Source organism: Marmota marmota, unplaced genomic scaffold (assembly GCF_001458135.2).
Source record: "Marmota marmota marmota unplaced genomic scaffold, marMar, whole genome shotgun sequence".
NCBI lineage: Eukaryota > Metazoa > Chordata > Mammalia > Rodentia > Sciuridae > Marmota > Marmota marmota.
Window position 1 is genome coordinate 22,275,042 of NW_026000153.1, and position 14,653 is coordinate 22,289,694.

The 14,653-nt window shown below is 42.8% G+C and overlaps 1 protein-coding gene across 7 annotated transcripts in view; it reads right to left on the reverse strand.

Annotated features, from left to right (window-relative positions):
- The window catches only part of Tns3 (tensin 3), a 266,521-nt gene that overhangs the window by 50,981 nt on the left and 200,887 nt on the right, over positions 1-14,653 (reverse strand). For all 7 annotated transcript variants that reach the window (XM_048786578.1, XM_015490306.2, XM_048786577.1 and 4 more), the window contains 3 exons: positions 12,045-12,214; positions 10,907-11,021; positions 10,740-10,823 (listed from right to left, as the gene is read on the reverse strand). In XM_048786578.1, coding sequence (XP_048642535.1) covers positions 10,740-10,823; positions 10,907-11,021; positions 12,045-12,214 — 369 coding nt within the window. The remainder of the gene's footprint in view (positions 1-10,739; positions 10,824-10,906; positions 11,022-12,044; positions 12,215-14,653) is intronic.

A 14,653-nucleotide genomic window follows, 5' to 3' on the forward strand; every position in this document is an offset into this window, starting at 1 on the left:
CTCTCAACAACTCCAGTCATACACCCCTTCTTTTTTTTTTTTTCCTTCATGGAACTAATTTAATAGTTATATCAGCTAAAAGGTAGTGAGACTGAGTCAGACAAATCAATCTGAGAAAGAATTCTTCTGATGCTCTTGGTCTGAAGATCATAATAGAATAGACTGTCGAGTATTCAGAAGTCACATCAAAGTTCACATCAAATCAAGTACAACTGACAGAAACAATACGATCAGTCCACAAACAATAATAGCCAAAATACAAAACCCTGCAGAGGAAGATACACAGAGGGTTCCAACTTATGACTGGATTCCAAATTTTTTTCAGTTTTACAATATTACAAAAGATACACCCCTTCTTCACGTCTCACCATCCCCACTCCTCCAAGTGTGTCCGGTCCAGTGGGGCGTTTTGAGAGGATGATGGCAACAGGTTTCAGAGAAAACTCCAGGACATTTTACTGGCAGCTGGCCAACAATGTCACAGGGGACAGAGTTGGGAGAGGTGCATGAGAGGCAGGGCCTGGGGACAGGATCATGAGACATGCAAGCGGCACACAAACAGGTCCTATGCCCGGGCCAGCTTCACACCCACTTGTATCCAAGCCACCCCTTTGTTATCCTATCTGGAGCACTGCTCTGTACAGCTCAGAGCTGGGGGGAGATAGGCACACACCCCAGATTTGGCTGGGTGTACAATGGATTCTGAGTTCTACACTGGCCACAGGCTATCTCAGAGGGGGCATGCCCTATGTATGATGTGCCCCAAGCTCAGGATATAAACCCACTCATCCAGTCCAGGGACAGAACATGACGTTGATACACAATGGGGCTCTGGAAATGCTTCAACAAAGAAACGCATTTTGAATTAAAAAACAAATTCCCAAGACATATTTCTGGTGCACTATCATACTGAGGCTGAAATTTTCTCACTTCTGAGAGTGTTCCCCCAATACTATGCATAGTACACACATTCTTATTTTGCTTAAGTTTAAAAGATGTTTGAAGAAGATATGCAACTAATGCAAGATCACAGACACAGAGCCATCTGTAGCCCAGGAGCATTCGGTAGGGCTGGGAAATATGATAAGTGCAAAACTTCGGTTGGCAGTATATCATAATAACTTTTATAGGCTGATGTTCAAGAATAGTCCACTGGAATTGGGTAATGAAGTGAGATGAGAAATAAAATTAGAAAAACAAAGATTCCTCTAAGCCAAAAGAAAGCAAATAAATACACAATTGGCATGGTCAAAAAGTCTTGCATCTCATGTGGGGATCTTCCAAACTGGACTGCTCTATGATGGGTGTTAAGCGAAGGATGCCAACTCCTTGGGTTTTTCTGAACATGTTTTCTTTTCAACAGACTCCTAAAGGCACATTCACAGGCTGGCACTTTACTCTGACTCCATGAACCCGTCCCTGATGTTTGCTTTTAAATATATTTAGAAGCAGTCTGCTTTTCTTTTTTCATGTTCTTCATCTGGGTTGGGGAGTGGTGCAACATTTGCTAATTCACATGCCTGTTACTTGAGGGTCACCACTCAACAGGATGCATGCTTTAGCACCAAAGGGAAAGCAGACTCTATCACAGGCATGTAAACAGACACTGCATTCCTCTGCTTATTTACAAATTGTATATGTAAATAATCATATGCATTCAAAGCAATCAAGGGTCTCCATAAAAAATACATGGGGTCCACGTTCAGTACATGCTTTATCCCCATTATGAACATTCTCATTAAAAGTTCATAAAAAATTCAAAAGAAAAGAGAGCCGGGAACATGAAGAAAAGGGAAAGATTAGTGGAAGCATTCTGTCATCTGTCAATCTTTAAAAGATGATAACCCTTTTTTAAACAAAGTAAAGAATTGCCTGGAAATACTCTATCTTCCTCTATCTTTTCTCCTTCCATTTCACTCACTGTGTCTCTGTCTCTATCCCTGTCTCTCAAGATATTCTTGGATCCTCCTTTTCTTCCTCTTTCTGGCAAACATTGACAATTTTTTGCCCTTTGAAACCTACTGAAATCCAAGGAGTCCAAACAGCACTAACGAAAACCATGTCCCCTCTCTTGAGCCTGTTCTGAAATCCTTCCATGTTCTCTGTCAACCCAAGAACATGCAAACGAACTGAAGCACCTCCTCCAAGCCCTCTCAAAGCCTCTGATCCACAGTTGAGAAGAGACAACATGATTAGAAACCAGGTCCCAAAATGACCCAACTCTATTCTCCAGAACAACAGGACACAAAATAAAATTAACAAAACATAAAAGGTACTATCTTGACATAGTCAAACATTAACTGTTAATCACTTTCGCGGAAGGCAAAAGTCCTCAAAAGCATTTAAAATAGCACTTGTAAAACTGTTATGTGACAAGAATGTTCCAGAATTATACAGGAGTAATGGTGTACAACATTATGAGTGTACTAAATGCCAATTAATTGTTCACTTTAAAGTGGCTAATTTTATCTCATCTTAAAAACAAAACAAAACTACAACAACAAAAAACCCACAAACTATTTTTGGAATAGTTTGGAAGCTGAGATATATCAAAAACTAACATGTCTTTCATGAAATATTTTATTATGGTTTTGTTTCTTTTCATTTATTTGAAAATATAATAGCTAAGTATCAGATAAGAAACAATAATAATTTACATCTTAAAGTTCAAAATTTCCTCAATTTTACCTATGCAAAGACAGATTAAATGAGTCATTTACTCAAATTCTTACAAATGTTTTCATTTTCAAGAAAAACATTTGCTTTGGGGGCTCTCATCTCCAACTTCAAGGAATTTAGGGATATTGTCCCCCAGCACACATTTCTGGAGTACACTGGCTGGGCTGGTAATGTGTTCAAAAGATAGGTACACTGAAGGCTCATGCTGGAGGGTCCCAGGTGGAAGACCTGGTAGATCCCTGCCCTTGAGAAGCCCAAAGTGTCCCTCACAGGACCCTGGACATACAGCCCCAGATACCTTCCCACTGCCACCCCCAGTACCTGTCCCCCAACTTTTTAAATCACAACACACTCCCAGAAGAATTAAGTCTCATCTGAATTCCCATTGAAATATTAATTATGTGAGTCAGTACTTAAATACCCATCACTTTCTTGGAGTGAGTGCAGTCATTTAAAGATGAGCACTTGAGGCAGAGCCAGTGTATAAGGGCCCTGTGCCTGGAAAGAACAGGTTTCCCTGGCTCTCACCCACCGAGGGAGGGGGCTCGAGAGTGCTTCTCTGTCACCAACTCATGTTCTCTTCTATGGTCTGAATGTGCCCCTCAAAGTTTGTGTGCTGGAAATAATCCTGATACAATAGTGTTGAGGAGTAGGTCCTTTAAGATGTATTTAGGCCATGGGGCTCTGACCTCATGAATGGATGAGCACTGTTTTCTCAGGAGTGAGTTCCTGATAAAAGGTAGAACTCAACATCTTCCATCTCCCCTCTCTTTTTCTCTGTCTCTCTCTCCCTCCCTCCATTTGATGCCTTCTGTCATATCATGACCCAATGAGAAGTTCCTCACCAGAAGTGGCTCCTCCATCTAGGACTTCCCAGATTCTAGAACTGCAAGCCAAATAAATTTCTGTTTATTATAATTACCCAGTCTGTAACATTATAGCAGCAGAACATAGACTTAAACATACACTGTGCTACTGTCTACACTATGACCATCAATGGTTTTCCACAGCTTATGACATCACCTTTCCTTTCGCTGCTTATGTTATTATGATTTTATGCAAAATGTTTCCTGAACCTCCATCAGGTCTGAACAGGTACCTGGGCTGCATGTTCTGGTCAGCTCTCCACAGAAACCAGGTTCAGTAAGAATCGCTTACTCTTTTGTACAGAAAATGATACCAAACCTCAGAGAGGGCCTGAGACCTGACTGAAATCATTCTGTTAAGAAGTATCAGAGCCAAGATGTGCGTGTATCTGGAATTTGACCAGGAAGAGATGACCATCAGGACAGGAATCACCAGATACCATCTTGTCTGCACTTCCCTGTCTGCTGGGGGGCAGTGTGGCGTGTTGTGATGACAGGGCCTAGAGATGGGACTCAAATTCTGATGAGGACAATCTGTCAAAGTGCAATGGTCATTTAGATCTTCACCACCAGTTATAACCTAACAGAAAAAAAAAAAAAATGGTGGTACAATTAATTTCTACTGTTCTGGGTAATAGAGAAGCCTGAGGCAAGGAGAAAGTTAATTTGCAGCACTTGCCAAATACTGTGGTGAAAATACACCTGCACTGGCAGACCTCAAGCTGCTCAGGAGATGTCAACTGGCTCACAAAGTCCCTAGCATTCTAAAATCGGCTCTCTGCCCAGCAGGTGCTGGCAGGCCCTGGCTTGGGCACTCTTCCCCCTTACTTACTGTTTTTCATATTATTCAATAAAGGCTTCTTTAATTCACCTAGCTATTAATAAATCTAGAGGATGCTTTGGTTGCTTTCTGTTTGCTTACTAAGATGCAGGAGGGAATTTTATGTAGACAGCATTATGGTAACTGCATATGAACTAACAAGAAGTCAGAACATAATTCACACAATAACGATAATAGCAACCAAATCAACCACCATGCCTAAATCCATTTCATTAAGGCAGTTGGTTGCACCAAATAAATATACAATACTCAGACTTCTTCTCATCTATTATGAAACCACTTTGGTCTACCCTCTGTAACTTGACTGCCCATTCACACCACCATTCTGCCTCCTGGAGGCTTGGTGCTGACCTCACATTTATGGTCATCCCACCACTGCCTTCTGGGGCCTGCAAAAAAGCACTGGTCTGGCCAAACTTCCTCAGGTTTGGGTCCCACCACCACTCCCCTGCAGGTCCCTCCCTGATCACGGAGCATGTCCTGGTTTGTACCTGCCATAGAGTTGCACCAGCATGTCCTGGTCTCTGCACCCGCTAACTCACCATCCCAAACACTCTCTCTACCTGCCTTGAATTCCTAGTTAACCCTACTCATCCTTTAAGTATCTCTGACCTCCTAACAAACAGACAGTGAAGATCCACTGACCTAGTCTTCCAGTTTTCTCCCTGGAGCCTGGGCCCTGTGCGGGGATCCTGGGATCCCTCTGCGGCTGCTCTGCTGGCTACACTTCCATAGGGCAGGGCTGGGCCTCTCCGGGCTCCTGCTGGCCCAGCAGAGCACCAGGGAATGAGAGTGCTCAGTATACAGGTGTGGGCAATAGTGAGGTGTATCTAACACCAAAGATTTTTTTTTTTTCACATTTTAACTATAGAAAATTCCAAACAAAACAGAAGTAGGCAAAATGGCCCAGCCTCCCGGTGGCCTTGACCCAGCTCCCACTATTGGCAGCTCTCTGCCAGTTCTGTCAACGACACTCACCCGACATGTTTTAATTAAACTTTTTAAATTTTGAAATCACTGTGGATTCACAGGCAGCTGTAAGCCATTACACAGGGATACTCTGTACCCTTAATCCAGACCCCCCCCCAATACTAGCACCCTGTAAAATTACACTTGGATGATAATGTTGAGTTAGTGGAGTCACAGAATGTTCCAGCACCACAAGGATACCTCCTGCTACCCTTTCAGTTACTCCCATTTTCCCTCCTCCCCTGACCTGCTTAACCCTTACTAAAAAAATTAATCTGTTCTCCATTTCTATAATTTGGCTATGGGAAAAAATGCAATATAAATGAGATCATTCAGTGCATCAGCTTTTGGTATGGGCTCTTCTCAATAAGCCTAGTTCTCTGGAGAGCCATCCAGGTAGATGTGTGTATCAGTAATTCCTTTTGCCTGCTGAGCAGTATTCCATAGTAGTGATGTACTATCATCTGTTTAATCACTCACTTATTGAAGAACATCTAGATTGTTTCCCCACTTGGGCTATTTAAATAAAGCTACTATAAATATTTGTGAACAGGTTTTTTAAAACATTATTTTAGTTTTAGATGGACACAATCCCTTTATTTTATTTTTATGTGGTGCTGAGGATCGAACCCAGTGACCCCTAAATGCGAGGCAAGCACTCTACCACTGAGCCACAACTCCAAACTTCCTCAGGTGAACAGGCTTTTATGTGAACATAAATCTATTTCTCTGGGATAAATGTCCAGGAATGCAATCACTTGGGTCATATGGTAGGTGCCTATTTAGTTTTTGTTTTTTATTAAGAAACTGCCCAACCGTTCTCCAAATTGATTGCATGGTTTAGCATTCCCACCAGCAGTATCTGAAGGATTGTTTCTCTACATCCTCATGAGCAATTGCTGTTGTCACTATTTTTATTTTAGCTGTTTAGATAGGCGTGTAGAGAGGACTCATTGTGGCTTTAATTTCCATTCCTTACCAGGTGTGGTTGTGGTGATACATGCCTATAATCCCAGCTGATCAGGAGGCTGAGGCAGGAAGATCGAAAGTTTAAGGCCAGCCTCAACAATTTAGTGAGGACCTAAGCAACTCAGCAAGACCCTGTCTCAAAACATAAAAAGGGCTGGCGATGTGGCTCAGTGATTAAGCACCCCTGGGTTCAATCCCCAGTGCAAAAAAAAAAAAAGAAAAAAAAATTGTATTCCTCTAATAGATAAAGACACGGAGCATCTTTTCATGTGCTCAATTGCCGCCTATGCATCTTCTTTGGTGATGTGTCTCTTTATGTCTCTTGTCCACTTGTATTGTTTACTTTTTTTTTCTTTTTGAGTGGTAAAAGCTCTTTGTGTATTTTAGATGTTATTCCTTTCTTAGATGATTTGAAAATATTTCCTCCCAGTCTATACTCTGTCTTTTTATCCTCTTCAAAGCTTCTTACCATAGTACAAGTTTTCAATTCTGATGAAGTCTAGTTTATCAGTTCTTCCTTTTATGGCTCATGCTTTTGATGTCAAGTCTCTCTCTCTCTCTCTCTCTCTCTCTCTCTCTCTCTCCCTCTCTCTGTCTCTCTAATCTAACCCCGGATCCCAAAGGTTTTCTCCTACTTTTTTCTAAAATTGTTATAGTTTTGGATTTAAGTCAAAGATCCTTTTCAAGTTAATTTCAGCATAAACTGACATCCACCTGAGGTTCAGTACCTCATCTGAGGGTGTTCAATTGCCCCGGCACCTTTGTTGGAAGGTCGCCTCTGCTTTAACAACTTGCCTTTGCTCCTCTGTCGAAATCAGGTGGGCAAACTTGTGTAGATCTATCTGTGGGTTTTCCATTCTGTTCCACTGATCTATGTGTCTGTGCCTTCACCAACACCAGTCTTGACCACAATAGCAATCTAAGCCTTCAAATTAGGAAAGTCCTCCCTTCCCATTAATTCTTCAAAATTGTTTTGGCTACTCTAGTTCCTATCAATTTTTTCTTTCTCTCACTTATTTTCTCTATTGTTTCTCCTTTCAGTATTATTCATTTCTGCTTGCTTTGAATATCTCCTTCCTTGAGTTTACTCTGCTCTGCTTTTTCTAGGCATTGGAAATAAGAGTTTCAACTATTCATTTCAGACTCTCTTTTGCAATGTATAGAGGTACTGCTATAAATTTTCCTCCCTGCACTGCTTTGGCTATATCCCATAAATTTTGATGTTTTACTTTTGTTTTTATTCAATTCAACATGTTTTTGTATTTTCCCTTGAGACTTCCTTCCTCTTTGACCCATAGAATATTCATAAGGATATTACTTCATTTCTAAGTTTTTTTAAAAAATGTGTTTGAATTGCTCTAATGTATGCCCCATCTCAAAATATTTATTTTTTTTCACAAATGTTAATCAAACCAATAACTTAAAATGTATATTTTAGGATTGAGACAGGTAACTAATCAAGATATATATTTTTCTTTTTTATATCAGGTTGTGCCTGTAATATTTGCAGCACTTTTATCATTTTAAATATTCTCTTTCCTAATTTTGGATTTATAATTTTTGTTCATTTATTTAAAAAACAAAAATTATTAAAAAATATTAAAATATAAAAAAAAAGATTTTCATGTTACTTCCTTTCCTGATTTCTGGTTTAATTCCATTATGGTTAAAGAATATGCTCTGCATGGTTTTAATCCAGTCTATAAACTACTCTGGGTCCCTTAACCCAATGTTCCTGACTAGTCAACATTTTCCTCCTTACCTTTCAGTTTTTTTTTTTAATATTTGTTTTATATGTTGGCTAGGATTTTCAGCTGTACTTAATAGAAAGAATAGGAAAAAGTAAGTCTAATTTGCCCTGCAGGAAGCACAGCCTCCCATCAATGATATTTTAAAACAAAATCACATGCTGCATAGTAACATTTCAGTTAATAGTGAACTGCAAATACAATGGTGACTCTAGGATTATATTGACTGGCAATGTCATAGCCATCTTGGTTTGTGTGATACACTCTATGATGTTCACACAACAACTAAATTTCCTAAGACACATTCCTCAGAAGATTTCCTCACCATTAATTAAGACTGGAACTTCATTCATATGCACATCACTGTTTAGCTGTAAATGATACATGACCAGGCGTTACTATACACATATAGAGGATAATATGTGAGGACCACAGAGTGGTTAGGATGGTAGGTATTAGAACAGAGGTGGAGGTTCATAGGGTTCACCAAGTATTTGAGTCATAGTCATCCATGACTAAGATCTGCCATGTGCTCTTTCAGTCATGACATCTGTCAGTGGCTGACTCACTGGTCAAGCTGACTGGTCTGGATTCAGGCTTTACTACTGCCTAGTTACATGGCTCAGACAATTTCCTCAACTCCTTTGTGTCAGTTTCTTTATCTGTAAAATGAGGATAACAGTAAGAGTGACCCTTATACCATTTACAAATTAAAGCAAACCATCCTATAAAAAACAGAGGGTAAGTCCTGAACTTAATCCTTTTCAGTGGAGTCCAGTGACTTTGTTTGACTTTGCAGAGTAGGTGGTATCCTCAGGCAAGCTCAGGGGCTCAAGGACCAAAGCATCCATTAAGCCAATGTTATGTGTCTCTGTACTTCTTGGGAACTAATATGAAGTCAACCTTTCCTGGGAACTTTTGAGTAAAAACCTCAGAAGATTCATTATTCTTATGGTGTCTGCTTCTATATTTAAAAGCAAAGCCCCATTTCTTCCCTGTGAATATTTGCACAGGATGCATGGACTGCGCTGAAATCCACCACATGGTGTGCAGGGCCCCATCCTACTCACATGAGGAGACACACTGCCCATCTTTAGGCAGAAACAATCAAGTTGGCATATATCTGCCAGCTCCGAGGCACGTTCCTATTTCCTAGGTCTTTCTTGAGTTTAGTGGAGACTCAAAATTCTCTTAATGCTCAAAGAATGATTCCAGAGGATCATGAGCTGCTAGTGAGCTTGAAATCTTTTTCTAATATCTTCTTTCCTCAAGTTCATGACTCACCTTCCACTGCTAGTCATCTGTGCATTTTGAATGAACCTGGTATTGGTGCTGCAGGAAATAATTCAGGCCAGAGAGCTGTGGGTTCTAGTTCAAATTCACTATATAAGTTCAATTTAGGGATCAAGTGTGGTTGATTCAATGAGAAGAAAGTGACTATGTAGGGTGAAAGAGAGCACTTCTCTCTTGACCTCTACCTAAATTATAAACATAAAAAAAAAAGGATACACGTGTGGCCTTACATGTGTGAGTCCAATGCGCTCGAATGCATATTTAAACACTCATCCACACTCATCTGGGTGTAATGAACATATAATGAAGCAGAAATGTAGCAATGTGTGAGCACTTTTTCTTACATTAAATTTCAGTCATGCCTGCTGAGATAGTTTAATTGCTATATTCTGTGGATAACTGAAGCATTGCCCTTTCATTAAATTAAACAGAGACTTGGTTTCTTCTGGACAAAGAGGGAAAGGAGAACCAGCTATCATTGCTGCAGCTGCTCCTGGGTATGGAGCTAGAATTAAATATAATTTAATTGTCCTCATTCCCAAACAATATGTCCAATAACCATGAAAAAGGCCCCTTGCTTACCCTCACCAGGGTAGAAAAGCAGCTGCATAAACAATCTAAAGTCACACAGAGAGAGGCAACTTTTAAATTTACATGAAACTCTAGGTAACATCCTCTCTCTTCCTGCTCGACTTTACCCCATCCTGGGCTCCCAAAGCACCTGTATAACTGCCTAAGAGGACTGCTGAGTAGGCACCCATAATGCCTGTCCCACAGATGGTTCCTCCATGGGCCAGCTGTGCAGATGAACACAACACAGAATACTGAAGGTCCACCAGAAAGACCCAGGAGAAAGGACGAAACATTGACCAGCAGAAGCAGCCATGAAAGGTGTGCATAGACAGAAAGCAGGGGCAACAGCATCTAGAGATTTCCATGCAGGAGAATGCAGGCAGAGACCTTCCTCTTTGCTAGGACCAACTTTCTCTGGAAAGGAGGATGGGCATTCTGGCTTCTTCTTTCCAAATCCACACTGGCCAGTAAAGCTAGCACTCATTAAGATTAAAGCACCCATGCTAAACTGCCAATAGACTCACCTGACCGTGCTTCAGTGGAGGATGGGAGTGTTGAACAGGAGCACTCCTGCAGGATGCCAGGAAGCAATCTGATGTTGTATTGTTGCCATACCCAAGAGCACATTTATAACCACAGCCCAAGACCTTCCCTGGTAAGACTCATCGTCACGCAAGCTTTTTAGATTTGACCTCATTGGTAGTACCTCTACCTAAGAGTTGTCTTTTGAGAAATGGCACTCGTGAATGTGGTATCATAGCTGCCTCATTCTCCAACACCCAAAGCAGGGAGAATTCTTACCCCGTCCTCCTTTGTGCAGACTGGCGGGGCTGCTCCTCTGAGGCTCAGGCGGGCTGAATGGAGGGTAGCGTGGAGGTGTTTTCACTGGAAAAGAGAGCGCAGCAGGGGCATGTCACTCTCCTCCTTGTGGTGGCATGTTGTACACAGGTAATGTGCTTCTTTCTTACCATATGGTGTTTCTGGAGACACAGGAAATGCTGGGGTCGAACATACGGACTCCTTGGTGTTTAAAATCCTACCGTCGATCATGTCGAGGTCTGGGGGATATGCAGTGATCATTGTCTGAAATAGGCATGGGAAGGAGAATATAAGAATGGGGAGTCAGGGGAAAGTCCTCTGCACACAGCTGCAGCTCTCCAGGATGGTTGGTGGATCTAAGTCCTCATCTGAGAGAGAGGACAGGAGAAGGAAACCAGCATCCCTCCCTGCAGCCATAGAAATGGGGAAGAGCGTTCATGTTTAATAGAACAGTCAAGTATCTTATGGTCCATCGTATTAATACAGTATTATACAGCATATTGAAGAAGTTGACAGAGTCTGCAATAGCAAGGGGAAATGTGCATTGCGGTGCTGACTGAAAGTTAATCCTTAACTAGGGTATATCCATAGATAAGTAAAACTACACAACAAGCTAAACACACAGCACAGAAAAAACGGCTGGGAAGAAATATTCCAAATATCAAAATGGGTTTGTTTGTGAATTAAGACTACAAATGACCTTTTCTTCCTGAATATTCTGTAGGTTTCAACTTTTTCCAACTTGAGAAGAAATAAAGAGGGTTGGCTGACCTGTCCTACTCTGATTCTGATCAGAAGCCTTAACTATACCTTCCAGAAGAACAGGAGATGCTCCTGTTGGTGGACCCTCTTGGAGACATAATCCTGAAGGTTCTAGATGGAGCATTTGGGGCCCTGTGTGGCGGCCCAGAAGTCTTCTGTGCTGTCCACCCATGGAGTCCAGCCAAGGCCATGACTGTCCTATCTCCAGCCCTCTCAACCCACCTACGGGCTTCATACCTGGAGCCACTCTACATCAGAATGCAGAGGCTCAGGTGACCTGTGTGAGGCAGCCTGCATGTAGTCATCTCTGGGTGTATAAGGATCCCCACCCAGGCTGTCTGACCACACACCTGTGCACCTAATCAAACCACCTGCCTTGTAGCTGAGGAATGGTGACTGTGAGAGAAGGTGGGTGCAAGAGGTTTATGTAGCTGTGTTCAGGGGCTAAGCACTGCTGTTGTCCTGAGCCCTAGGACAGAAAGTCAGTAGGAAGGAACTGAGATGGGGAGGGGGCCCAGCACACACCTCTTTGATGTCTGCTGGAGAGGGAAACGGCTCCAGGCTTGAGGCTGAGTCCATGCCAGCCTTTCCCCATCCACACTTGGAGAAGGACAGCTGGCTTCCAGCATCATTATCATACTGTCCAAGGCTCAGTTTCCGGAGTCTTCCGCCCAGGGGATCATCACTGGAGGGGCCTGTAAGGAGAGAGCAAGTGGGCTACAGGGGACTTCTGTCATATTGAAGCACAGAGACCCTTGATTAAAACCTGATTTTAAAATTTTCATTGCTGTTTAGCAGTGCTAGGGGCAGACACCAGGGCTGATGCAGACAGACTGAAAACCCTAAGACTCTCAGGGTGAGCCAGCAGCCCCTGAAGCACACAGCTCACAGAAGCCAGTATACTCTTTCCAGAAGAGCTTGTGAGGGGGGAAACACTAGGGCTAACCCTGCAGTGCCGGGACAGACACAGCTGAGCTCAGAGGGAGCCTGCCAGATGTCTCCCTGGGTGCCCCAGACCAAGAGCTCTGATGACCACACATCTGTGGTGACTCCAGGCAGAAGGTGGCCCTACCATGGTCGTTTGAATCATCACAATGAGAAATTCTGGAGGGGAGTATACCCTGATCATAGCACCAACAATAAATGTTCTAATGCCTTGTAAATGTTCACACCAGAAATACTACAGACATTTATTCCACAGATGCCCATGGTCCTTGCTCTTGATTAAATCTGATTCTGCTTATGTTGGGGGGAATAGGATGGGGCTGGAATCTGTTGCTTTAAAAAAAAAATCTCTTCCTGAGGATTCTTATAATTGGGCAGCTGGGGAAATCTTATGCAAGCTGTGAAGATGATAATGTTTCACGTTATGATAGTCTCAAAATTCACATCCAACTAAGATTCCCCTAGAGTTCAGATGTGAGCTAAGAATACAAAGTACATCTTTAAGTTAGCTGTAGGACCCCCCCCTTTCTTATGGGTAAAAGGAGCACAATGTATGCTCTTTTTTCCTCCCTCAAACTGTATGAGAATGAAAGAAAGTGAAATGCTGTACCTGTAAATCCTATTCCCATGACAGTCCCTGGACTGGGAGCATAGTAGCCCTGGTCCTCATTCTCTGGCCCTCCACAGGACACAAGATTACAGGCCAGGAAGGATAGTACACTTGCCCCAGCGAGGGCTATGGATTTGACCCTCAACATGCATCTGTGGCAGTGCAGAGAGGGCTATGGGGAAAGGCCAACATCAGGGAAGGCTGGCCCCAGGACCTGACATGGCTCAGTTCAGACACAGGAGGGTACCCCTAAAGCAATCAAGGGACAGATGGTAGCCATGGGCATTAGTGATGGACAGGAAGTGCTAGGGCCACAGACAAGTGACTGACCCTGATCCTCTCCCAGGGAATGGAAGCCATGTCACTGACTCAAAGTTTCTATATAGATGACACTGAGTAGTGATGGGAAACGGTTCCATCCAACACAACCTACCTGCAGCCTGCGCTGGGGACTCAGCCACACTTTTCTGGCATCTACAGTCTACTCACAGCCTAGAAACTCGGAGTTCACAAGGCTCTGAGCCTCCCAGAGCAGCAATGCTTCTGTTCAACTTGCAAGATAAGCTTGCTGTGCTATCACACACGGATGGCAATGTACATCACTGCATAAAGCTCATGGAAAGTTGTGCCAGGTGAGGCCAGTTGTTCCCTTTCACCTGGGGAAGGCAGCCTGGGAGCTTAATGGCCCTGACCTCCACCCTTCTGGTCTGACATTTGAAGACAATTTGCCCTAGAAACCAAGGACCCATTTGGGCCAGTTCAAAACCAGCCAGCATGGCCTGTAGGTGCACTCCAAAGGCCCTCCTCTGTCAGGTACGTCCAGGTGGAAACAGTGCTCAAGAAGGAATGTGCAGCTCTAAACCATGAACCTCAAGGTGGGAGGCTAGGACATTTTTTTTTTGTAAAGAACTATCTTAAAGTTTCCTTTAACAATTTTGCTTCAGAGCACTGGGGACTTGGGTCTGTGCATCAGCCAAGATGGAACTGAAAGTGGCTTCTGTACTGGGCTATTCAACCTCCCTCAGACAAGTCTCTGAAACAAGCTTTCATGAGCTGACCCAGGAATGGCCCTGCTCAACACAGATTTGCAATCGCTTCTCTTATTTCCTCTCTGTAGGCACAGATTAAGATAACAAATAGAATTGTCTTCATTCAAAAATATCTCCAGGACAAAGTTCTTACTCTAAAACTCCACTTCCAGTGCCTGTGCTAAAATGTGGGAGATGGACTCTGGTTAAAAACTGAGTTACACATTGCTTTCCTCAGATGGATCAATATTTCTCAATATCTTGCTGCTATGACATTCAAAAGGGGGAAGATAGTCCTGTGGGAAGGTGGCAATAGGACAACTCCACATCTGCTGCCAGAAAGGGGTTTCACAAATGCAAAAAGAAGAAAGGGATCGGGCTGGGGATATAGCTCAGTTGGTAGAGTGCTTGCCTTGCATGCACAAGGCTCTGGGTTTGATCCCCAGCACCATGAGGGAAAAAAAAAAAAAGAAAGAAAAAGGAGGAAGAGATCAAGGACCCTCTAGAGCACCAGCACAGGGTCTGTGTGCAAGGACTGCAGTGAGCAGGTC